A 26,068-nucleotide genomic window follows, 5' to 3' on the forward strand; every position below is an offset into this window, starting at 1 on the left:
GCTCGGGCACTGTCCCCTGTCCCTTGTCCCCTCCCTGGGGCTCTGTCCCCTGTCCCCTCCCTGGGGCTTGGGCACTGTCCCCTGTCCCCTCTCTGGGGCTCAGGGCTGTCCTTTGTCCCCTGTCCCCTCCCTGGGGCTCTGTCACTTGTCCCCTGTCCCCTCCCCAGGACACTTTCCCTCCCTTCCCCTCTCCGGGCACATTTTTGGGCAGGACCCCTCTCTCCCCGCACCTTCACGCTCCCCCCGGTTTTTGTTTTTTTATCTTTTATTTTTTATTTTTTTGTTGTTGTTTCCAGCCACTTTCCAGCCGCTAAAGACCTTTTTTTGTCGGGATGTAAAGAATGTAATTTATCGGGGAAATTCACAGGCCCATAATTTGCCTTTCACTGCTACAAAACGACATATCTATAAATATATCTATAAATATGGGTTGGGTTTGTTTTTTTTTTTTTTTTTTTCGGACTGGACTGCAGTGATTCACTTTATCTGTTTTATCTTAATTTAATTTTATTTTTTTTTTTTTTGTTGTTGATAATTTTATTTGCTGATGTCGGAAAATCCGCGTGAGAGTGATTTTTTGCTTACAATTAAAGGTGAAATGGCTTTATCCAGCGGCTCTGCAGCTTTGCTTCCTCCAAAAACATCCCCGGGCCGGGTTCCTGCAGGTGGCGGTGCTGCTCCGGGGAGGATGCGGAGCCTCCCCCGCCTTCCCCCGCCCTGTGCTGGGGGCCAGGGGGCCGGGCTGGGCTGGGACAGCGCTGCCCCGACCCCGGAACGGATTTTATCCCCATCCTGATCACATCCTGGTCCTGGTCCTGGTCCTGGTCCTGATCCTGGTCCTGGTCCTGGTCCTGGTTCTGGTCCTGGTCCTGGTCCTGGTCCTGGTCCTGATCCTGGTCCTGGTCCTGGTCCTGGTCCTGGTCCTGGTCCTGGTCCTGGTCCCATCCTGGTCCTGGTCCTGGTTCTGGTCCTGGTCCTGGTCCCACCCCAATCCTGGTCCTGGTCCTGGTCCTGGTCCCGTCCTGGTCCTGGTCCTGGTCCTGGTCCTGGTCCTGACCCTGGTCCTGATCCTGATCCTGGTCCTGGTCCTGGTCCTGGTCACATCCCAGTCCCAATCCCATCCCAGTCCCAATCCCAATCCAGTCCCATCCCGACCCCAACCCCGCCCCAATCTCGATCCCAATCCCATCCCAGTCCCGCTCCCATCCCCACCCCTATCCCGGTCCCAACCCCGCCCCAATCCTGATCCCAATCCCATCCTGAACCCGATTCCGATTCCGATCCCGATCCCACCGCGATGCCAATCGATTCCCCACCCCGATCCTGACCCCGATCCCGATCCCATCCCCACCCCAATCCCATCCCGCCCCCAATCCCACCCCAATCCCATCCCCGGCGCGATGTGAGCGCTCCCGCACCATGTCCCGGCAGCGAGGTACGGGGGACACAAACTTTTTAAAAAGGGGAAAAGAGCGTCTGGGGGAGGCTCCGTGGGGCTGGGTGTGGGGTGTGGGGGGTCCCCTTGAGGGGCCTGGAAGGGAAAAGGGGGTTCGGGAAAAGAGGAGAGGGTGGAAAAGGGGCGGTGGGAGGTGCTGGGGGGGCTGCAGGGGGGGACAAGGAGGGGAAGGGATCAACATGAGGGGACAAGGAGGGGACAGAGTGTCCCCTATACACACATTGGGGGGCTATAGGGCAGAGGGGGCTCAGCGCCTCTTCCAGGGGGAATTTGGGGGTACAACACCCTCGGGGGAGCGTCCCCACCCTGCGGCACATGACGAGTCACGCTGTGAGCAGCCCCCCCGCACCTCCTGTGAGTCACCGCGCTGTGTGTGCGGGGCCAGGGCCACCCCGGGGTGTCCCCTGTGAGTCACCTCCCTGTGTGTGCGGGGCCAGGGCCACCCCGGGGTGTCCCCTGGGAGTCACCGCGCTGTGTGTGCGGGGCCAGGGCCACCCCGGGGTGTCCCCTGTGAGTCACTGCGCTGTGTGTGCGGGGCCAGGGCCACCCCGGGGTGTCCCCTGGGAGTCACCGCGCTGTGTGCGGGGCCAGGGCCACCCCGGGGGTCCCCTGGGAGTCACCGTGCTGTGTGTGCGGGGCCAGGGCCACCCCGGGGTGTCCCCTGTGAGTCACCTCCCTGTGTGTGCGGGGCCAGGGCCACCCCGGGGTGTCCCCTGTGAGTCACCGCGCTGTGTGTGCGGGGCCAGGGCCACCCCGGGGTGTCCCCTGGGAGTCACCGCGCTGTGTGCGGGGCCAGGGCCACCCTGGGGTGTCCCCTGTGTGTCACCTCCCTGTGTGTGCGGGGCCAGGGCCACCCTGGGGTGTCCCCTGTGAGTCACCTCCCTGTGTGTGCGGGGCCAGGGCCACCCCGGGGTGTCCCCTGGGAGTCACCTCCCTGTGTGTGCGGGGCCAGGGCCACCCCGGGGGTCCCCTGGTCACCTCTGCACCCCCTGAGCCCCCCGGGGACCGAGAAAAACCCGAATCTCAGCCCATGTTGGCATCACCCATGGGCGCGTTCCCATGGCACCTCCTGGGGCCGCCCTTCCTCATCCTCCTCCTCCTCTTCATCCTCCTCCTCTTCTTCATCCTCCTCCTCTTCTTCATCCTCCTCCTCTTCTTCATCCTCCTCCTCCTCCTCTTTTTCGCCCCCCGAGGATGATGATGATGATGCCACACGTCCCCCGGGATGGAGGAGCTTTGCCAGGAGACGTTTTGTGTGTGTGTTTGTGGGTTTTTTTGGGGGGCGTTTTCCTCTCTCCCTTGGAGACCCAGGCAGATGTTTTCCATCCCCGGCCGCTTTTCCCTTGGCGCGGTGGGAGGAAGGGGGAACAGGGCCAGGGGGGTGAGGGCAGCCCCTGATGGACCTGCAGAGGTTTTTTGGGCACATCTGGGCACATCTGGGCGCGGATTGCCGCCCCACAGAGAGCAGGGGGGGAGAGGGGCCGCAGCCAGGGCAAAAGGGTGAGTGGCCGGAGATGTCATTGCCCAGGAATTCGGCCTGGGCGGGGGAGGAGAAGCAGAAAGGGAGGGAGGGGAAGAGCCAGGCCCGCTGGCCAGGAGGGGACAAGTCCCCCGTGTGCCCCACAGCCCCTGTCCCAGCCCCCTCTCCTCCCCTGCAGGGAGCTGTTCCCCCCCTTTCCCTTCCCCGGTTTCCAGGGAAATCCAGATGTTTGGGCCCAGCTCCGGCGTTGCTCAGCCAGATGTTTCCTCTCCCCCCGGGCTGGGTGTGTGTGTGTTCTCCGGCCGAGGGGATGGGGGTCTCCCTGTGCCAGGACCCCCAGGGGAAGGGGCGTCACCCCTGGCACTGGAGGAGGGTCCTTCTCTTCCCCTCACCCAGGGGGTGTCACCTTATTTTTTGGGGGTGCATTTCATCCTTGTTAATCATGAAAGATTAGGGATTTGGGGCTGGGGAGGGTCGGGGTCACCTGGGGCATTGCAGGAGGAGCTGGTGGCTTCACTGGGGACTGTCCCCTCCCAGCTGGGGGACTCCAGGGGGGGTCAGGGTGGTCTCAGGGGGGCAGCTGGCACAGCCAGAGCAGTGCCAGGATCCCCCTCGGTGGGTCTAGAATGTTCTATCCCAGCTGGGAGCAGCCAGCACACAAAATAATTCCAGATGTGCCGCAGGAAGGAGCCCCCGGGGTGGGGGAAACGGGGCAGTGACCTCCGGGGGACAGAGGGACATCTGGACATCTGCCCATTCCTGTGGTGGCAGCTGGAGGTGACCAGGGAGAGGGGAACCTGCAGGAGAGGGGACAAGGGACAGACTGAGGGTGTTCCTGGTCCTGCTCTGCAACACCTGGATGGAGCCCAAAGTGACAGAGGGACCCTCTGCCCGTGCCCGGAGTGTCTCTCGGGGGAGTCTCTTGGTATTGAGGCTGTCCTGGCTGTCCCCTTGTCACAAAGAGGCTCCTTGTCCCTCCTCTCTGTCCTTGTCGCCCCTCTCTGTCCTTGTCCCCCCTCTCTGTCCCTCCCGGGTGGCAGCTGTGCCCCGACCCCTGTCCCTGCCCTCGGTTTCAGCCTTCAGCAGCTGCTCCAGGCTCCTCTTCCTCCTCCTCCTCCTGCCCCTGGGGGAGCAGCACCAGCCCCCCGGGCAGGGGAACAGACCGGCTCTGTGAGGGCACACAGAGGGGCCTTCATCCCCCAGGGCCCCCTCCTCATCCTCTTCCGGTGCCCCCCAGGCTGTCAATGGCCGGATTGTGCCAGGATGGGGCAGGTGTCAGAGCAGGGCTGGTGGGACTGGGCACGTACCCCCCATGGCATTGGGGACAATCTATGGCATTGGGGACAATCTATGGCATTGGGGACATCCCCATGGCATTCGGGACACTCCATGGAATCAGGGTCACTCCATGGCAATGGGAACCCCCCTCCATGTCATCGGGGACACCTCATGGCACTGGGGACACCCCCATGACACCGGGGACCCCAAATGGCATCTGGATCCTCCATGGCATTGGGGACACCCTCATGGTATTGGGGAACCCAATGGTATTGGGGACCTCCCCATGATATTGGGGACATCCCATGGCATTAGGGACCCTCCATGGCACTGGGGACACTCTATGGCATTGGGGACACTTCATGGCATTTGGACACCCCCACAGCACTGGGGACGCCCCCATGGCATTGGGGACCTCCCCATAGCATTGGGGACCCCCTCTGGTATCAGGAACATCCCCATGTCATTGGGCCCCCCCCATGTCATCGAGGACCCTCCCATGGTATCAGGGACACCCCCATGGCATCGAGGACCCCCCATGTTATCAGGGCCCCCCAGCCCTGTCCAGGCTCAGGGATGAGACCCCTGCCCACCCACCTCCAGAGGCTGCGGTGACACGTCCCTGTCCCCCGCAGACCTGGACAAGCTGCTGTCGGACCTGCGCTCCTTCCTGCTCCTCCTGGACCGGGAGAGCCTCAGCACCGCGGCCCGGGCCAAGAAAAGATCCGTGTCCGAGCTGCTGGCCCGGCTGCAGGGCCCGCCCTGTGAGTGCGGCTCTGGGGGCGGGGGGCAGCCCCCGGGGGGCTCGGGGGGCTGCTCGGGGAGCGGGGCTGTGACCTGGAGCTCCCCCCCTGTGCAGCAGAGGATGCAGAGTACATGATCATGAGCTGCCTCTCCCCTTCCCCTGGGACCCCGCACGGCCGCACCAGCCCGGGTGAGTCCAACCCTCCCCCCAATCGGGATGTTTTGGGGGGGGTCTCTGACCCCTCAGCACCCCAGTCCTGAATTTTCCCCCCTCAGGATCCAGGACGGAGGATGGAGCAGGAGGCAGAACCTGCGAGTGCCGCCCGGACAGCGCCCTGAGCCTGCACAGAGGGGTCAGAGGGGGTGGTGGGGGCCAGGGGGGTGGGAGAGGGGCCCCAGGGGTGGGAGAGGGGCCCCAGGGGTGGGAGAGGGGCTCAAGGGGCTCAAACAGCAGCCCGGGGGGCGGAGAGGGTCCCAAAGGGTGGGAAAGGCCCCCAGGCATGCCTGGGATGGCACCACTGGCCAATCTTGCTCATAGGGGGGCACGGTGGGGTCAGGAGGGCATTGAGGGGTCAGGGGGGCATTGAGGGGTCAGGGGGGCATTGAGGGGTCAGGGGAGCATTGAGGGGTCAGGGGAGCATTGAGGGGTAGGGGGGCATTGAGGGGTCAGGGGGGCATTGAGGGGTCAGGGGAGCATTGAGGGGTAGGGGGGCATTGAGGGGTCAGGGGGGCATTGAGGGGTCAGGGGAGCATTGAGGGGTCAGGGGAGCATTGAGGGGTCAGGAGGGCATTGAGGGGTCAGGGGGGCATTGAGGGGTCAGGGGGGCATTGAGGGGTCAGGGGAGCATTGAGGGGTCAGGAGGGCATTGAGGGGTAGGGGGGCATTGAGGGGTCAGGGGGGCATTGAGGGGTCAGGGGGGCATTGAGGGGTCAGGGGAGCATTGAGGGGTCAGGAGGGCATTGAGGGGTCAGGGGGGCATTGAGGGGTCAGGAGGGCATTGAGGGGTCAGGGGGGCATTGAGGGGTCAGGGGAGCATTGAGGGGTCAGGAGGGCATTGAGGGGTCAGGGGGGCATTGAGGGGTCAGGGGGGCATTGAGGGGTCAGGAGGGCATTGAGGGGTCAGGGGGGCATTGAGGGGTCAGGAGGGCATTGAGGGGTCAGGGGAGCATTGAGGGGTAGGGGGGCATTGAGGGGTCAGGGGAGCATTGAGGGGTCAGGGGGGCATTGAGGGGTCAGGGGGGCATTGAGGGGTCAAGGGGGCATTGAGGGGTCAGGGGGTCACAGAGGGGTCAGGGGGGCATTGAGGGGTCAGGAGGGCACAGCAGGGTCAGGGGGGGCATTGAGGGGTCAGGGGGCATTGAGGGGTCAGGGAGGTCACAGCGGGGTTAGAGGGGCATTGAGGGGTCAGGAGGGCACAGTGGGGTCAGGAGGGCACAGTGGGATCAGGGGGGCATTGAGGGGCATTGAGGGGTCAGGAGGGCATTGAGGGGTCAGGGGGGCATTGAGAGGTCAGGGGGGGCACTGAGGGGTCCAACCAGCCCGGAAAGTTTTTCAGTCCCCTGGCAGAACCCCCTGGTGGTAATTTGGGAACCCTCCAGGATTTTCCCCTCTTTGGAACACCCCTTGTACCCTCCCAGATCAAAGCTCCAGGCCTCCCCCCATCCCCTCCAGCCGAGGACTCCTACGAGGACACCGAACCACCGGGTCAGGGCAGGAGCGGTGAGGACCCCCCGCACCCCCTCCCCATCACCCCCCGGCCCACCCTGACCCCATCCCACCTCCCAGGCGGCGGCGACAGCGACAGCAGCCACTATGAGTCCTATGGAGAGGAGGAGGAGGAGGAGGAGGAGGAAGCAGTGACGGACAGAGCCCATTACCTGCGGTGGCCGTCGGGCAGCGGGGCCGAGGCCGAGCCCCCCGCGCCCCCCGAGGCGCAGCTCTGCGGGTTCCTGTGGAGGAGGCGCTGGCTGGGGCAGTGGGCCAAGCAGCTCTTCATCGTGCGGGAGCATGTGCTGCTGGTCAGGGCTGGGATGGGGGGGTGGAGGGGTGGGGGGTGGGAGAGGGGCTCTGTGTGCCCCCTGACCCCCCAATGGGCCACTGACCCTGCCCTGACCCCCTGACCCCACCTTGCCCCCTGACCGCTCAATTCCTCCCTGACCTCTCAATGTCCCCCCTGACCCCTCAATGCCCTCCTGACCCCACTGTGTCACCCTGACCCCTCATTGTCCCCCTGACCCCTCAATGCCCTCCTGACCCCACTGTGTCACCCTGACCCCTCATTGTCCCCCTGACCCCTCAATGCCCTCCTGACCCCACTGTGTCACCCTGACCCCTCATTGTCCCCCTGACCCCTCAATGCTCCTCTGACCTCTCAATGCCCCCCTGACCCCACCGTGCCCCCCTGACCCCTCAATTCCCCCTTGACCCCTCAATGCCCCCCTGACCCCTCAATGTCCCCCTGACCCCTCAATGCTCCTCTGACCTCTCAATGCCTCCCTGACCCTGCTGTGTCCCCTGACCCCACAATTCCCCCCTGAGCCCTCAATTCCCCCTGACCCCTCAATGTCCCCCTGACCCCTCACTGCCCCCTGACTCCACCATGCCTCCCTGACCCCTCAATTCCCCCCTGACCCCTCAATGTCCCCCTGACCCCTCAATGCCCCCCTGACCCCTCCATGCCCCCCCAGTGTTTCAGGTGCGCCGCTGACCTGCAGCCGGTGCTGGAGCTGGACCTCCGCGGCTGCCGCGTCACCTACAAGGACAAACGAGGCAAGAAGATGCCCCACGCCCTGAAGGTGACAGCGACCACGGGAGAGGTGCTGGTCATCGGCTTCCAGAGCCGGCAGCAGGCTGAGGACTGGAGGAAGGTTTGGAGGTGTTGCAGCCGGGCAGGGGGAAATGTGGGGGGCACAGCCCCATTTTGGAGCTCCTGGAGGGGCTGGGGATGGTTCTGTCTGTCCCCAGTTTATTCTCTTTTATAAACGGGGAGCTGGAGGTCGGGATGTGGAGCTGGGCCTTTCCCTGGCAGGTGATCGAGGAGGTGAGCAGTGATGCCCCGAGTGGGCTGGCGGCTCTCGGGGTCCCGGGGTCACCTTCCTCCAGGCTCAGCAGGGTGAGTTTGTGCTCAAACGGGGCAGGAATGCACCCCAACCCCAAATCCTGCTGAGAATTGTCTTGGGGAGGGGGTCAGGGTGCAGGAAGGGATGAAAACTCATAAAGATGGGGTGGTCCTCATCCCAAATCTCATCGCAGCTCGGCAAGGAGGGAGAGGAGGAGAATCGGTCCCGCAGCCCGCGGGCAGGAGAGGAGGCCAAAGGAGGTGAGGGGTGAGAGGGGATGGGGTGAGGGGGCTGCTGTGTCCCCCCTGACCCCTCAATGCTCCCCTGACCCCTCAATGTCCCCTGACCCCTCAATGCCCCCTGACCTCACCGTGTCCCCCTGACCCCACTGTGTCCCCCTGACCTCACTGTGTCCTTCTGACACCTCAATGCCCCCTGACCCCTCAATGCCCCTCTCACCTCACTGTTTCCCCCTGACCCCCCAATGCCCCCCTGACCCCCCAATGCCCCCTGACCCCTCAGTGTCCCCCTGACCCCCCAATGCCCCCTGACCCCTCATTGCTCCCCTGACCCCTCAGTGTCCCCCTGACCCCCCAATGCCCCCTGACCCCTCATTGCTCCCCTGACCCCTCAGTGTCCCCCTGACCCCCCAATGCCCCCTGACCCCTCATTGCTCCCCTGACCCCTCAGTGTCCCCCTGACCCCCCAATGCCCCCTGACCCGCAGGGTTCCTGGCCGTGCGGCTGCGGGGCCGCTGGCAGCGCCTGTGGTGCGCGGTCCGGCACGGAGCCCTGAGCATGTTCCCGGAGCCCGGCCCTGCCCAGCGCCGCCCCGTCTGCTCCCTGCGCCTGGACGGCTGCCAGGTGTCCCCCGGGGCGGCCGCGGGGTCACCGCAGAACCTCCGGATCCGCATCGCCCAGCGCGGCCGGGAGCTCGCCCTGCTGCAGGTCAGTCATGGCTGGGACACGGGGATGCACCTGTGGATCTCCCAGGGGGCTTCCACTGAGCCTGGGCCCTGCCCTGGGGGCACCCCCTGAGCCCAGACCCTGCTTCAGGGGTATGCACTGAGCCTGGGCCCTGCCTGGGAGTACCCCCTGAGCCTGGACTCTGCCGCAGGGGTACCCACTGAGCCCAGACTCTGCTCTGGGGGACACCCTCTGAGCCCTGACCCTGTCCCAGGGTACCCCTTGAACCTGGACCCTGCCCTGGGGGTACCCCCTGAATGTGGACTCTGTCCCAGGGGGTCAGCCCAGACTCTGTCTCAGGGGCACCTCCTGTGCCCAGACCTTGCACCAGGGGGCACCCCCTGAATCTGGACTCTGACCCAGGGAACATCCCCTGAGCCCAGGCCCTGCCCCGGGGATACCTCCTGAACCTGGACCTGCCCCAGGGTTACCCCCTGAGCCCAGACTGGGGGTACCCACTGAGCCCTGCCCCAGGGTACCCCTTGAACCTGGAGGTCACCTCCTGAACCCAGACTCTGTTCCAGGGGTACCCTCTGAACCCAGACCCTGCCTGGGGGTCACCCCCTGAGCCCAGACCCTGCTCTGAGGGTCCCCCCTGATCCCGGACTGGGGGTACCCCCTGAACATAGGCCCTGCACCGGGGAGCACTCACTGAGTCTGGACCCTACCCCAGGGGTACCCCCTGAGCCCAGACTGGGGACACCCCTGAGCCCAGACCCTGCCCCAGGGGTACCCCCTGAGCCCAGACTGGGGACACCCCTGAGCCCAGACCCTGCTCTGGAAGTGCCCCCTGAACCCACCCCCTGGCCCACCCCAGGCCCGTTCGGACGAGGAGAGGGAAGCCTGGCTGAAGACCCTGCAGGCCGGGGGAGGAGCGGAGCCAAAGAAGGGCAATGGACCCCCCCCGAGACCCCCCAGGCCCAGCACCCGCCCTGCTGCCGGGTAAGGGCTTTGGACCCCTCCCCAGCCCTGTGCTGTGGGGTGTGGGGTGTAATGGGATCCCTCCTGCTCACAGGGGGCTCCTGCTGCGCCGTGTCCCGACCCCAAACACCTACATGGACGATCCCTCCGGGCAGCCCCCTCCAGCTGAGACCCCCAAACATCTCTACTCCAACGCGGAGCGGCTGCAGCAGCTGGTAACCCCCTGCTGGGGCTCTTTGCCCCCCACTCGGGACCCTCGGGGTGGGAGGATCTGCTCCCACTGTCCCCTTTCTTCTTCTTCTCCCCTCAGCAGCAGCAGAGCCTGGACCGGGCAGCGCCGGGGCAGCGCAGGAGACCCGTGTCCTCCCTGTCCTCCTGTGCTGGGAACCACGGCCTGGGCATGGCACAGCCCCCGCAGGCAGGTGAGAGGGGCTGGGGGCTCCCCAAATCCCCCAGCTCTAAGTGGTTGTGGTGCTCGTGAGAGCTGGATTTGTGTGTGTTTCCGCTGTCCTTCATCTCCAGTGTTCCCTCTCTTCCTTTCCTCCTGATCATCTTTTCTCTTCCCTTTCTTCTGGCCCTTCCTCTCTTCCCTTCCTCCTCACCCTTCCCTCCTCTTCCCTTCCTCCTGATCCTCCCTTCTCTTCCCTTCCTCTGCTTTTTCTCCTGAGCATCTTTTCCCTGAGTTTCCTCCTCACCATCCTTCCCCCGCCCTTCTTCCTCACCCTTCCCTCCTCTTCCCTTCCTCCTGATCATCCTTTCTCTTCCCTTTCTCCTGACCTTTCCCCTCTTCCCTTCCTCCTGATTCTCCCTCCTCTTCCCTTCCTCCCCAGCATCTTTCCTCTGCTCTTTCTCCTGAGCATCTTTTCCCTGAATTTCCTCCCCACCATCCTTCCTCTGCCCTTCTTCTGACCCTTCCTCTCTTCCCTTCCTCCTGACCCTTCCCCTCTTCCCTTCCTCCTCTTCCCTTTCTCCTCTTCCCTTCCTCCTCTGCTCTTTCTCCTGACCATCTTTTCCCTGAATTTCCTCCCCACCATCCTTCCCCTGCCCTTCTTCCTCACCCTTCCCTTCCTCTTGATCATCTTTTCTCTTCCCTTCCTCCTGATCCTTCCTCCTGATCCTCTCTCCTCTCCCCTTCCTCCCCACCACCCTCCCCCTGCCCTTCCTCCTGACCCTCCCGTCCTCTTCCCTTTCCCCTGGTCATCCTTTCTCTTCCCTTCCTCCTGATCCTTCCCTCCTCTCCCGTTTCCCCCCAGCCCCTCCAGCGTCTCTCCGGGCCAGACCCGCCAGCACAGCGCAGCTGCCAAGGGACAACCCCAACCTCCCGAGCCGGGATTTCTCCCTCTCCCAGCACACCCTGACCCTGCCCGAGAGGAAAGGGACGCGGGATGGGCTGGACACCCTCATTGGTAGGAGCACCTCAATTATTAAAAAAATACATATATTAATTTAATACCAATATCCAACTATGACGGACAAAGACTCTCTAACAGAAAGTGTAGGTTTATTTATGTTTATTATGATATTGGGCAGCATGTGGGATCATTCCCAAATACACACACAATTTACAGATGATCACAGGGGCTTTTTATGTCCAGGAGTATTGAATACCCAAAACATATTATATTATATGTAATATAGTTATATATATAACTATATTATATATTATATAATATGGTTATATATTATATATAATATAGTTATATATTATATATAATATAGTTATATTCATAACTCTGGTGCATCCCATTCCCCACTTCGTATAGTAATTAGCCAAAAAGCCATTAAGCATGGTTAGTTTGTTCTTTGAAATGGGTCGGTGGTCTTTTTTATGGGGTGGGGTCCCAAAAATGATGAAGAAAGATTGTTTTCCTCAGCTCTGACTTTTTAACCTTTAGTGTTACATGACAACTGAATCCTGTTTTTCCAGGACTGTTTGATTTATGATTGTGTTGTTTTCACGGAGTCTATTGATAGTTTGACAGGTCCCATGATTTATCAATTCTTTCAATCCTTAGGTGCCTTACCTCAGCAATATCTATTTTAACTAAAGTCCTTAATTCTTCTAAATCAATGCTTCACACCGAGGGTTTCCCAGTGGTGGGGTTGAGGTGTGTCATGGGCTCGGCAGTGCTCCTGATTTGTCCTTTTTCAGGGAAAAGAGCTTTTCCCAAGCTGGAGGAGAAGGTGGGGCAGCTGGAGAGCCGCGTGAAGGGCAGGCTGAAAGCCGGATCTGAGATGAACCTGCTGGCCCTGGGGAAGTCACTGAAGGGTCACATCACCACCACAGCCAGCTCGGGGGGCTCTGAGGTGAGGGGGACACGGGAGGAGGAGTGGGATACAGGGAGGGTGAGGAGTGGGATACAGGGATGGTGAGGAGTGGAGGTGTCGTGGTTTGAAAGCAAAACGAGTGAGAGGCTCCTAGTCAGAAATACGATTTAATAAGAAGAAAGGTAAAAAGGTAAAATAAAATAAAATAAAATAAAATAAAATAAAATAAAATAAATGCAATAACACAAAGGAGCACTGACAGAGTCAGAACACACCCTGAGCAGGGTGGGGGGAGCAGTCCAGGTGAGGGGCTCTTCCTGAAGCAGTGATCCCACAGAAAGGTCTGGGAGCTCTGCTCCTCTGGGAATCCAGTGGCTCAGGGCTGCTTGTCCTGTCCCAAATCCCAGATTCTCTCCAGGTGGGAATGCTTGGCTCCTCCCCCTGGGCATTGGGAGCATCTCCCAATGGGATGAGGAGTCGTGCAGTGGCTCCTTGATGGCCCATTAAACAGAGAGAGCTCCTGGAGGGAGTTCCCTGTGAGTCCTGGGCAAGGCATTGATGGGCCATGAGCAGAAGAGCCCAAAGGAGGGGCCTGGGAAAACACTGCCCCACCTGGTTCCAGCAGCTCATGGGGATGGGGATGGAATAAATACTGTGTGCACATCCTACACCAAACCCAGGGCAGGAGGGCAGCCCTCAGCCTCTCCCCGCTGGTTTTCCCACAGGGATCGTTCCTCAGGCCGCTGCTGAAGAGAACCACCTCAGCCAGGAGCGCCCTGAGGCCACCCCCGTCCCCGCTCAGCGCCGGGAAGGGGAACGTGATGAGGAAGACAAAGGTAAAACTCCGGGATCCGGGGGAGTGGGAAGGGTTTAGAGGATCCCGCAGATCCCACGGCACAGGGAAATAAGGGATTGACCCCCTTTCATCCCCCAATTTATCCAGGAGTGGGAGATGAAATCTGCGATGTGAGCACGGAGGGGGAGTCTCCATCCCGGAGAACATCCCGGAGAACATCCCAGAGAACATCCCGGAGAACATCCCAGAGAACGTCCCGGAGAACATCCCGGAGAATATCCTGGAAAACATCCCAGAGAACATCCCATAGAACATCCCGGAGAACATCCCAGAGAACATCCCGGAGAACATCCCAGAGAACATCCCAAGTTGAGAACATCCCAAGTTGAGAACATCCCGGAGAACATCCCAAGTTGAGAACACCCTGGAGAACATTCCAGAGAACTTCCCAGAGAACATTCCAGAGAACATCCCATAGAACATCCCAGAAAACATCCCAGAGAACATCCCAGAGAACATCCTGGAGAACGTCCCGGAGAACATCCTGGAGAACGTCCCGGAGAACATCCCAAGTTGAGAACATCATCCCAAGTTGAGAACATCACCCCAAATTCTCCCAGAGAACGTCGGGCTGCACGTGGATCGTGCAGGCCCAGCCTGGATTCAGCCTGGAATTTGACTTTTATCCATCAATATCAAACGCTACAACTACGCACATCTATTTTTTATCTGCAGATATTATCAACACACACACACGTTATCAGCTCTCCACCCAGTGGGTTTCCAGCCTCTCCTCGCTGCATCCCCATCCCAGCTCCTCATTTTTGGGGCACAGAATTCCTGGGTACATCTGTCCTCAGTCCATCTGTACCCCAATCTTCATCCCAGAATTTACAGGGATAAATCCCAGACCCAGGAGTTGTGGGGGGACACAGATTTGGGAGGCCAATTATCCATTCCCTGGAGTCAGCAGGACCAGGGCTGGGCCCTGGGCGGTTTTCCAACAGCTGGGCTTGTCAGGGCTTGGTTTTAGTTGGAGAAATGTTATATATATTATTTTTTTTAAGGATTAAAAAAAATGTGGAAAAACTTGGGTTGTGCTGTGGGAAAGGGTGAGCTGGGAAGGGGAGTGTCCCTGTTCTTGTCCTGGTGAGTGTGGGATCCGTCACAGGGCAAGGAGGTTGTGGGGTCCAGCCCTGTGAAAGGAGTTTGTGGGGCCCATCCCCATCCCCATGAAAGGGGTTTGTGGGGTCAGTCCTGATCACAGTGTAAGGAGGTTGTGGGGCCAGTCCCAATCCCAAAAAAGGAGTTTGTGGGGTCAACCTTGATCCCAGGGAAGGAGTTTGTGGGGTCCATCCCCATCCCACTTCAAGGAGTTTGTGGGGTAAATCCTGATCCTAGTGAAAGGAGTTTGTGGGGTCAAAAGAGTTTGTGGGGTCAATCCCAATCCTGATGAAAGGAGTTTGTGGGGTCAATCCCCATCCCAGTGAAGGAATTCCTGGGGTCTATCCGGGGTGGTTTTCTGCCCCACCCAATATTTGTGGGGTTTGCTCTCACCCAGGTGCGTGGGTTCCATCCCATCCCTGTAAAAGGAGTTTGTGGGGCCAGTCCTGATCCCAGGGAAGGAGTTTGTGGGGTCATTCCCAATCCTGTAAAAGGAATTTGTGGGGTCAATCCCATCCCTGTGAAGAAATTTGTGGGATCCATCTGCAATGGTTTGTGCTCCACTCGATATTTGTGGAGTTTTTTCCCACCCAGGTGCATGGGGTCCACCCATCTCTGTAAAAGGAGTTTGTGGGGTCAAATCGATCCCAGGGAAGGAGTTTGTGGGGTCCATCCCCATCCCAGGAAAGCAATTTGTGGGGTCCTCCCCATCCCTGTGAAAGGAGTTTGTGGGGTCCATCCCCATCTCAGGGAAGGAGTTTATGGGGTTAATCCCCATCCCAGGAAAGGAATTTGTGGGGTCAATCTTGATCCCAGGGAAGGAGTTTGTGGGGTCCATCCCCATCCCAGGGAAGGAGTTTGTGGGGTCCATCCTCCTCCCAAGAAAGGAGTTTGTGGGGTCCATCCCCCTCCCAAGAAAGGAGTTTGTGGGGTCCATCCCCATCCCAGGAAAGGAGTTTGTGGGGTCCATCCTCCTCCCAAGAAAGGAGTTTGTGGGGTCCATCCCCATCCCAGGAAAGGAGTTTGTGGGGTCCATCCCTATGCCCGTAAAATGAGTTTGTGGGGTCCATCCCCAACCCAGTTCAGGAACTCCGGGATGTTTTGCTGCCCCACCCGATATTTGTGGGGGTTTTTTCCCACCCATACCCGTGGCCTCCATCCCCCCCTCTGCTCTGACTCCCTCCCCACCCAGAACATCCCCCTGGACCAATTTCAGATCTAAACCCCCTTCCCCAGAGCCTCCCTAGAGCCGCCCTCTCCCGGCCGCACCGCCCTGATCCCGCCCTGTCCCGCCGGGAGCCGGAGCTCAGCGGGCAGGGAGGGACCGGGGGAGGGACCGGGGACCGGACAGCGGGGTCAGCACCGGGGCCGGTCCCGGGGGGGGGTCCCAGCCATGCTCAGCCGGCTGGGAGCGCTGCTGCAGCAGGCGGTGGACACGGTGAGCGGGCACAGAGGGCTGGGAGGACACGGGAGAACCGAAACCGGGATTGGGATTGGGATTTTGGGGGATTCCCTGCCCTGATCCTGATCCCCATCCCGGTGTGAGCAGCGGGAGCCCAGCGTGGACCTGCTGGAAGCTTTTATTGAGCACTGGAGGGGCATCACCGGCTACTACCTGGAGGCCACAGGTGAGTGGGGGGTCCCTGTGCCCCGAGTTTGTTTTGTTGTTGTTTTTTTTTTTTTTTTTCTTGGGATGGAGTTCCCTATTCCTGAAATGGTTTTGGGGGTGTTTTTCCCCCAGGATGGGTTGGTTGTGGGGTTTTTTTTTGTTTTGTTTTGTTGTTTTTTTTTTTTTTTTTTTTTTTTTTTTCCTCTGCAGCGTGGGAATAAAGTCCTTGTGGTGTGGGAACTCGTGTCCTAAGAGAGGTCCTTGTGCCCTAAAATAGGGTGTCCTAAAAATGGCAATAAGGTCGCTGTGCCCAGGGAAAGGGGGGTTGCAGTGCTCTAGGAGGGGACCCCATTCCCCGGGACACGACCCCATATCCCAGGAGGGGATTTTGTGTGCTGGGAGAGGATCCCTGTGTCCTAAATCAGGTCCCCGACCTAAGAACGACAGAGCAGCGCCCTGGGGCAGGGACAGGGGACACATCCCGGGACAGGACCCCATACCCCGGGACAGGACCCCATATCCCGGGACAGGACCCCATATCCCGGGACAAATCCCTGTCCCCTGTGTCCCAAACCCTGGGAAACACCCCAAACCCTGTGACAACACCCCAAACCCTGGGAAAACACCCCAAACCCTGGGAAAACCCCCCAAACCCAGGGACAACACCCCAAACCCTGATACAACACCCCAACCCCAGAGACAACACCCCAAACCCCGGGAAAACCCCCCAAACCCAGGGACAACACCCCAAACCCTGGTACAACACCCCAAACCCTGGGAAAACCCCCCAAACCCAGGGACAACACCCCAAACCCTGATACAACACCCCAAACCCTGGGAAAACCCCCCAAACCCAGGGACAACACCCCAAACCCTGGTACAACACCCCAAACCCTGAGACAACACCCCAAACCCTGGTACAACCCCCCAAACCCTGGGAAAACCCCCCAAACCCAGAGACAACACCCCAAACCCTGGGACAACCCCCCAAACCCTGGTACAACCCCCCATGGCTCTGTGGCTGCTCTGGCACTTTGGGGACAGCCCAGGGGACACCCCCTTTTCCCAAACGCCCCCCAGGACTGTCCCACCCGGGGAATTCTGTGCCCAGCCCAGCCCAGGGCACCGCTGTGGGGTCGGGGCGGGTTTTGGGCTGGGTGGGGACCAGGGAACAGCCCCGGGCACAATTCCCAGCCGGATTTCAGTCCTGGCTGTGCCCGGGGAAGGGTCTCCGGTGCCCACCGGGGGGATGGGGACAGGGATGTCCGGCAGTGTCCTAGGCCGGGGCGGAAGCGGCTGTTCCATCCTCACATTGCCATCTAGCGTTATTCCCGCTCTGGAGGAGTTGGTTTTCTCTCCGGAGAAGGGAAAACTCCTGGCAGAGCCCGACAGGCGCGGCCGGCACCGCACCCGGGCATCGCCCCCCTGCCCTGCCCTGCCCGGGGGGATCTGCCGCAGCCCCCGGGCCTTGAATCCCTGAATCCCTGAATCCCTGGATCCCTGAACCCGTGAATCCCCGGATCCCTGAATCCCAATATCCCTGAGTCCATAAATCCCCAGACCCCTGGATTCCCAGATCCCTGAATCCATGGATCCCTCAATCTCTGAATCCCAGTATCCCTGAATCCCGAATCTATGGATCCCTGGGTCCCCAGATCCCTGAATTTCCAAATCTGTGGATCCCTGAATCCCAAAATCCCAATATCCCTGAATCCCTGGATATCCAAACCCCTGAATTCCCAAATCCCAGAACCCGTGGATCTCTGAATCCCTGTATCCCCAGATCCATGAATCCCCAGATCCCTGAATCCCTGGGTCCCTGGATCCCCAGATCCATGAATCCATGAATCACCAGATCCCTGGATCCCCAAATCCCAATATCCTTGAATCCCTGGGTCCCTAAATCTCCAGATCCCTGAATCTCTGAATCCTCAGATCCCCAAATCCATGAATCCCTGAATCCCTGGATCCCTGAATCTCTGGATCCCCAAATCTCTGAATCCATGAATCCATGAAACCCCAGATCCCTGAATCCCAAAATACCAATATCCCTGAATCCCCATATCTCTTAATCCATGGATCCCTGAATCCTGGAACCCCTGGATCCCTGAATCCCTGAATTGCCACATCCCAATATCCCTGAATCCATAAATCTCTGGATCCCTGAATCCATGGATCCCTGGATCCCCGAATCCCCAAATCCCCAAATCCCAATACCACCAAATCCCAGCACCACCAAATCCCAACATCCCCAAATCCCAATATCCCCGAATCCCAATATCCCTGAATCCATGAATCCCCAAATCCCAATATCCCCAAATCCCAGTATCCCAATATCCTTAAATCCCAATATCCCTGAATCCTGGAATCCCAATTTTCCTGAATCCCCAAATCCCTGAATCCTGGAATCCCAGCATCCCCATATCCCCAAATCCCAACATCCCCACGTCCCTGAATCCCCAAATCCCTGAATCCTGGAATCCCAGCATCCCCATATCCCCGAATCCCAACATCCCCAAATCCCTGAATCCCCAGATCCCTGAATCCATGAATCCCCATAATCCCAATATCCCTGAATCTCTGGATCCCCAAACCCCCAGATCCCCCAATCCACGGATCCCCAAACCCCTGAACCCCTGAATCTCTGGATCCCTGAATCCCCAAATCCCAATATCCCTGAATCTCTGGATCCCCAAACCCCCAGATCCCTGAATCCATGGATCTCCAAACCCCTGAACCCCTGAATCTCTGGATCCCTGAATCCCCAAATCCCAATATCCCTGAATTCCTGAATCCCCAAACCCCCAGATCCCCAAATCCACGGATCCCCAAACCCCTGAACCCCTGAATCTCTGGATCCCTGAATCCCCAAATCCCAATATCCCCAAATCCCAGTATCCCAATATCCCCAAATCCCTGCATCCCCATATTCCAATATCCCCAAATCCCTTAATCCTGGAATCCTGGAATCCTGGAATCCCAAACACCCCATCACCCCACAGACGAGAGCGTCCCGGCCGGACAGACGGACATCCCGTGGCGGCTGCGGCAGCTCTTGGACATCCTGGAGCACGAGGAGAGGCAGCGCCCGCCGGGGGAGACGGGCCCGTGCCTCGAGTTCCTGCTGCAGAATAAACTCCTGGAGACCCTGGGCACCCTGGGGAAGGCCGAGGTGAGATGGGGAAATATTCAGGGATGTTTTCTTTTTTTTTTTTTTTTTTTTTTTTTTTTTTTTTTTTTTTTTGGGGATGGAGGGATTTGGGATTTTTTTTTTTTTTTGGAGGGGGGTATTGGGGTTTTGGGGAGGATAATTGGGTTTTTTGGGGGGAAAGTGAGGGTTTGGAAGGCAGAAATTGGGTTTTTTAGGGGAAAATTGGGGGTTTTTGGGGGGATAATTGGGATTTTTTGGGGGGGTTTTTTGAGGGGGAAAATAGGGGGTTTTTAGGGGGGAAATTAGATTTTTTTTTTTGGAAAATTTGGTTTCTTGAGGGGAAAATTTGGGGCTTTTCAAGGGGGAAAATTGGGGAGGTTGGGGGGAAAATTGGGTTTTTTAGGGGAAAAATGGGTTTTTTGGAGGGGGAAAACTGGGGTTTTTTTGGGGGAAAACTTGGCTTTTTTAGGAGGGTCTTTGGTTATTCAAGTTCCCCACTGGGATTCTTTCTGAGATCTTGCACCCAGCACATCCATAAATATATAAATAACAAATATATATATATATATACACACAAATATATAAATATATATATTTTTATTTATATATTTTTATATTAATATTATATATAACCTACTTTAAATCTATAATGTAATATTTATATTATAGCATATCATATTATATATTATATCATATATCATATATAATATAATATCTAATATACAATATATTATATATTATATATTATATATTATATATTATATATTATATATTATATATTATATATCATATATTATATAATGAATCCATGAGTATTTTATGTATAACATAATATATATTATATATATAACAAATATATATTTGTGATATATAACAAATATACCAGCTCTGCTGCCCCTTTGCTGCCAATAACAGCAACAACATCCCTAAAAATAGATTTTTATTCAAACATAAATGGAAACACACCGGTCCTTTCACACCCATGAGAATTTGAGGTTTTGGGGTGCTGGGCTTTAACTCCCTAAATGATGCAAAATGGGAAACAATCCCCAAATTTTTTTTTTTTTTTTTGAGAGGATTGAGTTACACCCCACGTTGTTAAAGTGGTGGGAGATGAGGGATAATTTTGGGTCAATCCCAGGGAATTGGGGAAATCAATTTAGGGGGAAATCAGAGGATTTAATCGCTGTCCCCTGTCCCAGTATCCCCCAGGGATGAGGCAGCAGGTCCTGCTCTTCTTCAGCCGAGCTCTGGGGCGGCTCCAGCACCCTCTCCTGCACTACCTCAACGTCCACAGGCCCGTTCAGGTGAGTTCTCACCTGTCCCAAACATTTCCTGGGGTGTTTTCAGATTTTTTTATTGCCCAAATGTCACCAGAAATTGGTGCCTTGGGAAGGCAGAGGTGGAACGGACTGGAAGGAGCTGGGAGAATAAAGGAGATGTTTATTAAAAGGTTTTTAAGGATTTATTAGATGTTAGGTGTTTATTAAATGTTAAGTATTAAATATTTGATGTTTGTTAAATATTAAGTATTAAATATTAGATAATTATTTAAAGATCAATATTGGATACTTATTAAAAGACCTTGGGCAGGACAAGAGTGTGGCCAGGGCTACACCCGAGGTGGAATCAAAATAGTCCTAAAATTGTTTAAAAATGGACACAAAATGGACCCAAAATAGACCCAAAATGGTAAAAAAAGGGACACAAAATGGACCCAAAATGGTCAAAAAATGGACACAAAGTGGACACAAAATGAACCCAAAATTGTCAAAAAATGGACCCAAAATGGTCACAAAATAGACCCCAAATCATGAGGTCTCACATTTTTATGAGTTTCGGTCCATTTGCACATTGGGGTTTAATTGTCCAATTCCTGCTGCAGAATATGAAATCCCATCCCTTGTTTTCTCCCTTCAGCCACCCTTATTTGTGTTTTTGGGCTGAAAACTTCTAAGAATTGCCACTGGCAGGAAAAGGATTTATTTTGTCTCCTTGCCCTGTGAGTTGAGCTCACTAACACTTTATATAATTCTCAGAGCTGCACCCCCAGGGCAGCACAAAATCCAAAACACACAAAAATCTAAACTTCAGGCACCAACACTTGGGGGAACGGGGTGAGCCAACCCCTGGCACCCCCAAATCCCCATCCCTGCCCTCCCCAGAAGCTGCTCCAGCTCAGCGGGGACCGCCTGGGCTCCGGCACCGAGAAGGAGGAGGTGCAGTTCCTCACCGTGCTCTGCTCCAAAATCCAGCAGGATCCTAGCCTGCTGCCCTATATCCTGGAGGTGGGACGGTTTGGAGTCCTCAGTGGGGTTTGGAATTTTTAATTTTGGGATTTTTTTAATTTTTAAGCCGCTTTGTAGCCTCCTCGCTGCCACAAATCTCCTTGAGGTGAGGAGAAGGAGGAGGAGGAGGAAGGTGGTCGCTATGATGCTTTGCTGCTCCTCTTCCTCTCCAGGGAAAGAACATCCTGAATGGGAGGAGAGCCCCAGAAACACCAGATAACCCCAGGGAAAAGGGTTTGGAGCATCCCCAGGGCTTGGAGCATCTCCAGGGCACCACTGCCAGCTCCCCTCCAGCCCAGCCCTCCCCTCCACGCAGGGACAGCAACCTCATCACCTGCCTGGTGGGGCTGTGCAGGAGCAAGGTACAGACACAGAGGTGGCACTTTTAGGGATATTTAACACTGCCAGGAGTGTGATGACCCCTTTTCCCTCCTCCTCTTCCTCACAGAAGAGCCGGGTGGCTCTGAAGGCTCGGGAGAACCTGCTGCTGCTGGCGGGGCTGTCCCAGGAGGCGGCTGCCACCTGCCTGGTGCAGAGCAGTGCCCTGTGCCAGCTGCTCACAGGACACCTCTGTGACCTCTACAGCGCTGTGCCCAATGCTATTGACCCTGCTGATGTCCTCAGCATGGACAGGGCCAGCTGGAGGTGAGGGGACACCGGGATGGGGGTCTCAGGTGGCACCCAGGAGGTGTCACAGCTCCGTGTTCTCTGTCCTGTGCAGGTTGCAAGGGGACAGTGCTGGGGATGGGGGTTTTCCAGGGAAGGAGAGCCTGGCTGAGTTCCTGGGCTGGCTGGATTTCCTGGATGAGCTGGTGATGGGAGCCCACCCGGTGAGAATCATGGGGTTAATTAATCTGGGAATTAATTTGTGCCTGATTCCCAGCTTGTCACCAGCCCCAGAGTGCTGAGTGTCACATCACCACCTCCAGTGGTCACCCCACCACTTCCCTGGGCAGCCCCATTCCAACATCCAACCTCCCTTTCTGGGAAGAAATTCTCCTTAATCCAACCTAAATCCTCTCTGGGTGTAATTTAAGACTGTGTCCTGTTCTCCTGGTGGGGGGGTCCTGACTCTGAACCCCTCCCTCAGCTCGTGGCCGATGCCATCACCGAGGCCGTGGAGGAGAAGTTTTTCCAGGGGATCCTTCAGCCACAACTCCTGGAGATGTGAGTGTCCCCAGCTGGGCTGTTCTGCTCCTCAGGACCCTCCTTTTGGAGCCAGGAGAAGTGGAGGATTCCCCTTTTTTCCCCTTTTTTTCCCTTTTTCCCTGGATAACCCCCTGGCAGGTCAGAGCTGGCCGTGCTGGGCGCCACGGCCGTGCTGACAGCGACAGTGAGGCAGCTCCGCTCCCCTGCCCTGCTCCACCACCTGGTCCTCTTCCTGCTGGGACCCCACCGGCACCCCGAGACCCCTGGGGACACCCCCCACCCCCTGAGGGCTCAGCTCATCGACCGCTGTGACCACCTGTGTGACGAGGTGAGCTCACCTGGGCTGTCTATGGAGGGGTGGGTGGGTGGGTTTGGGGTGGCAGTGCCTTGGAGAGGGGTCTCACCATGTTGGCCATGCCCAGATCAGCCTGGCCAGCCTGAGGCTCTTCGAGGAGCTCCTGAGGAAGCCCCACGAGCACGTGGCTCACAACCTGGTGCTGAGGAACCTGGAGGCCAGGGGGTACCTGCAGCGGGGTCACCACGAGGAGCGCGGGCCCCCCGAGACCGACCCCGAGGAGGATGGGCTGTGAGGAAATGGGGCTGGGGAAAGGTGGGGAAAAGGGGGGCAGCCTCATAGTGATCACCCTGATAATGCTGACCCCACAACAGGGAGCTGGAGGAGGATCCCTATTTCACTGATGGATTCCCAGACAACTTTGGGGTGACAAAAAATCCGTCCCTGGCGGCGTCGAGCCCAAAGGGGAAGGGGCAAGTGAGCGAGGTGGTCAGCAGGTAAGGCTTGGGAGGGGCTGGGCTGGAATTGGGGGCTGCATCCCCCTCCTCATCCTCTCCTCCTTCTCTTCCAGCTTCCTCTGCCTGGTCCCCGAGGAGGCCAAGACCTCCTCGTGCATGGAGGAGGGAGGATACGACACCTACGTGCATGATGCCCTGGGAATGGTGGGTGTCTGTCCCCACCCTGGTGGTGGCTGTCCCCACCCTGTGGTGGCTGTCCCCACCCTGTGGTGGCTGTCCCCACTCTGGCTCTGACCTGCTGTCCCCTCCTGGCCAGGTCCAGGCGTGCCGTGCCAGCGCTGCCCCGTGGGGGTGGCCCTCGTCCCCCGGCCCCTGGACTCCTGTCACCCTGCAGTGGCTTTTTACGAGGGACATTTCCTCAAGGTGCTGTTTGACAGGATGAGCCGGATCTTGGATCAGGTACTGGGGGTATCCCTTTCCAGGCCCTCTATGGGGGGCTCCAGGACCCCCCAAATTGGGACAAAGTGGCCAAAAGCATCAGCAATGCTCAGTGGGCTCAGAATGAGGGGGATGTTGGGGGGTTCAGGACCTCCACACCAACATTGTCCCCATTCCAGCCCTACAGCCTGAACCTCCAGGTGACCTCGGTGCTGTCCCACCTGGCTGCCTTCCCTCACCCCCACCTCCATGAATACCTGCTGGACCCCTACCTCAACCTGGCCCCCGGCTGCCGCTCGCTCTTCTCCGTCCTGGTCAGGGTAATGTCACCACCCTCTGGGGCGTGGGGACACGGGGACACACCCTGGACATGGGGGTGGTGTCAGGGTCTGCAAATATATGTGGAAACCTGATGGTTTGTTTTAGGGATCTCAGAGGGCAAAAGACACAGCAAGGAGAGAACTCAGTTTACTTAAATAAAAATGTGCCTTTATTTAGTGCCAACAAATGCGATAGTGGGGAGAGAAAATAGAGAATAGTGAGAAAGAGAGAGAAAGAGAGAGAAAGAGAGAGAAAGAGAGAGAAAGAGGGGAAGGGGAACTAACTACCAACATGGAGGGACGAGTCCTCGAGGCTCAGAGATGCCCATAGATGGGATCTTCTCCAGTGGGGTGATCACAAAAAAGTGAGTGGGGTCTGCAGAGGTTTTATAGGGTGGTCAAGGTGGGGACCAAAGCGAGGGCACAGAGCCAAAGGGACCAAAGCGAGGGGACAGAGACAAAGGGAACCAAAGGGAACCAAAGTGAGGGGACAGAGCCAAGGTGGGAACCACCTGTGTTGAGGTTGGATGCTCAGGAACAAGCTGCAAATTGTACCTCTGGTATGGACAGACCAGTTTGGACAGGCAGCCTCGGCTCAGCCCACTGTGACCAGTCCCATTGTCCTTGTACTCCGTTCTCATGGAGATGCAATTCCAGTCCTCCAAGACCTGGCAAACGTCCCACGTCAGCCAGGCCAGGGGCTCCTTGCAGAGTCTGGGGTCCCTGTCCCCAACCATGGGAGACAGCTGTGAGGCAAATCACACCCCTGGGCAGACTCTGACAGGCGGTGGGTGACACTTTCCCTCCCTCCCCAGGTGATGGGGGAGCTGATGCAGCGGCTCCAGCGCGTTCCCCAAGCAAGGGCCAAGCTGTTCCTGGTGCGCCGGCAGCTCCTGGGGCTGGAGCCGGGAGAACAGTGAGTGCTGGGAAGGGATAAAACACCTTTTTGGGGAGGGGTCTCACCCCACAGACCCCCCTCCACCTCCTCATGGCTGTTGTCCCCGCAGGATGGATCACACGGTGCTGTTCCAGGGCGTGGTGGTGCTGGAGGAGTTCTGCAAGGAGCTGGCTGCCATCGCCCTGGTCAAGGGGCCACCCGAGGGGCCACCCTGAGCTCCCTCCTCTTCAGCCAGGCCGTGGTGACCACTGGGGGTGGCCCAGCCCACATTTCTGCAATAGCCAGGAGTGGCCGTGGCTATTGGGAAGGAGCTGAGAGGATGAGGAGGTGCCAAGTCCTTCCTTGTCACCCTGGGCCAGCCCCAAGGTGACACCACATCCCTCCCGTGGGTGCTGTGGCTCCTCCTGGGTGGTGGTTCCTGCTCTCCCTGTGCTGTCAGAGCTGATTTGAGCTCCCCCAAAGCTCCAGCAGGGAATTTTTAGGCAATAATGGGGTGTTGTGGGGCAGTGCCCCCTCTCCCCATCCTCAGCTGTAAGGACTGGATTGTCCCCTGGCCTGGCGCTGTGGCAGGGGGAGTGTGACGTGTGTGACTCTGTGTGTGTGTGACACGTGTGTGACACGTGTGTGTGTGTGCTCTGGTGGGGGACTGTCCCCCCCAGACCCCGCACAGCCCCTCCCCAAGGTGATGGGACTCTGCTCTAATAAAGCTGTGACTCAGCAGCACCTCCTGTGCCCAAACACCCCAAATACCACTCCCCATTTCCCCCAACCTCCCCCCTCTATTTCCCCCAAACATGCCCCAAACCCCATTTATTTTCCCCCAAACATCCCCAAACCCCACTCCCCATTTTCCCCCAAACCACACTCCCCATTTCCCCCAAAACCCCCACTCCCTATTTCCTCAAAAAAAGCCCCAAACCCCACTTATTTTCCCCCCCAAAAAACCAAAACCCCACTCCTCATTTCCCCCAAACCCCACTCCCCATTTTCCCCCAAACTCCCCAAAACTCCACTCCCCATTTTTACCCAAACCCCACTCCCCATTTCCCCCAAACCCCATTCTCCATTTTCCCCCAAAACCCCATTTATTTTCCTCCAAACACCCCCAAAACTCCACTCTCCATTTACCCCAAACACCCCCAAAACCACACTCCTCATTTGCCCCAAACATCCCCAAAACCTCACTCCCCATTTTCCCCCAAACCCCACTCCCCATTCCCCCTCCATCTCCCCCTTCTAACCCCAGCCATGGACACAGAATCATCATCATCAGCAGCAGCAGCAGCAGCAGCCAGATTTATTTAATTTCACCTCTCATCCCTCCCAAACC

General features: G+C 57.7%; 2 protein-coding genes across 2 annotated transcripts; both read left to right on the plus strand.

Moving 5' to 3' along the window:
• Positions 1-1,321: 1,321 nt before the first annotated feature.
• LOC310920471 (actin filament-associated protein 1-like 2) lies at positions 1,322-14,120 on the plus strand. Its single transcript, XM_083880457.1, has 17 exons — positions 1,322-1,435; positions 4,850-4,978; positions 5,074-5,148; positions 5,235-5,311; positions 6,597-6,678; positions 6,745-6,977; positions 7,647-7,826; positions 7,988-8,071; positions 8,212-8,278; positions 8,745-8,965; positions 9,801-9,925; positions 9,999-10,119; positions 10,218-10,326; positions 11,158-11,310; positions 12,057-12,211; positions 12,898-13,008; positions 13,116-14,120. Exons 1-17 carry the CDS (start codon positions 1,420-1,422, stop codon positions 13,140-13,142), a joined length of 1,965 nt encoding a protein of 654 aa, XP_083736583.1. The 5' UTR covers positions 1,322-1,419; the 3' UTR covers positions 13,143-14,120.
• Positions 14,121-15,481: 1,361 nt separating this feature from the next.
• FHIP2B (FHF complex subunit HOOK interacting protein 2B) lies at positions 15,482-25,030 on the plus strand. Its single transcript, XM_083880552.1, is given in 18 exon segments — positions 15,482-15,570; positions 15,682-15,760; positions 18,744-18,913; positions 20,095-20,199; positions 21,058-21,180; positions 21,354-21,542; positions 21,629-21,825; positions 21,902-22,010; positions 22,271-22,347; positions 22,468-22,657; positions 22,752-22,915; positions 22,999-23,121; positions 23,196-23,286; positions 23,399-23,447; positions 23,450-23,541; positions 23,700-23,840; positions 24,656-24,756; positions 24,848-25,030. Coding segments are annotated over 18 exon segments (2,151 nt in total). The 5' UTR covers positions 15,482-15,525; the 3' UTR covers positions 24,954-25,030.
• The last annotated feature ends 1,038 nt before the right edge of the window (positions 25,031-26,068 follow it).

The sequence above is a fragment of the Zosterops lateralis genome (genome assembly GCF_965231275.1).
Source record: "Zosterops lateralis genome assembly, chromosome: 30".
NCBI lineage: Eukaryota > Metazoa > Chordata > Aves > Passeriformes > Zosteropidae > Zosterops > Zosterops lateralis.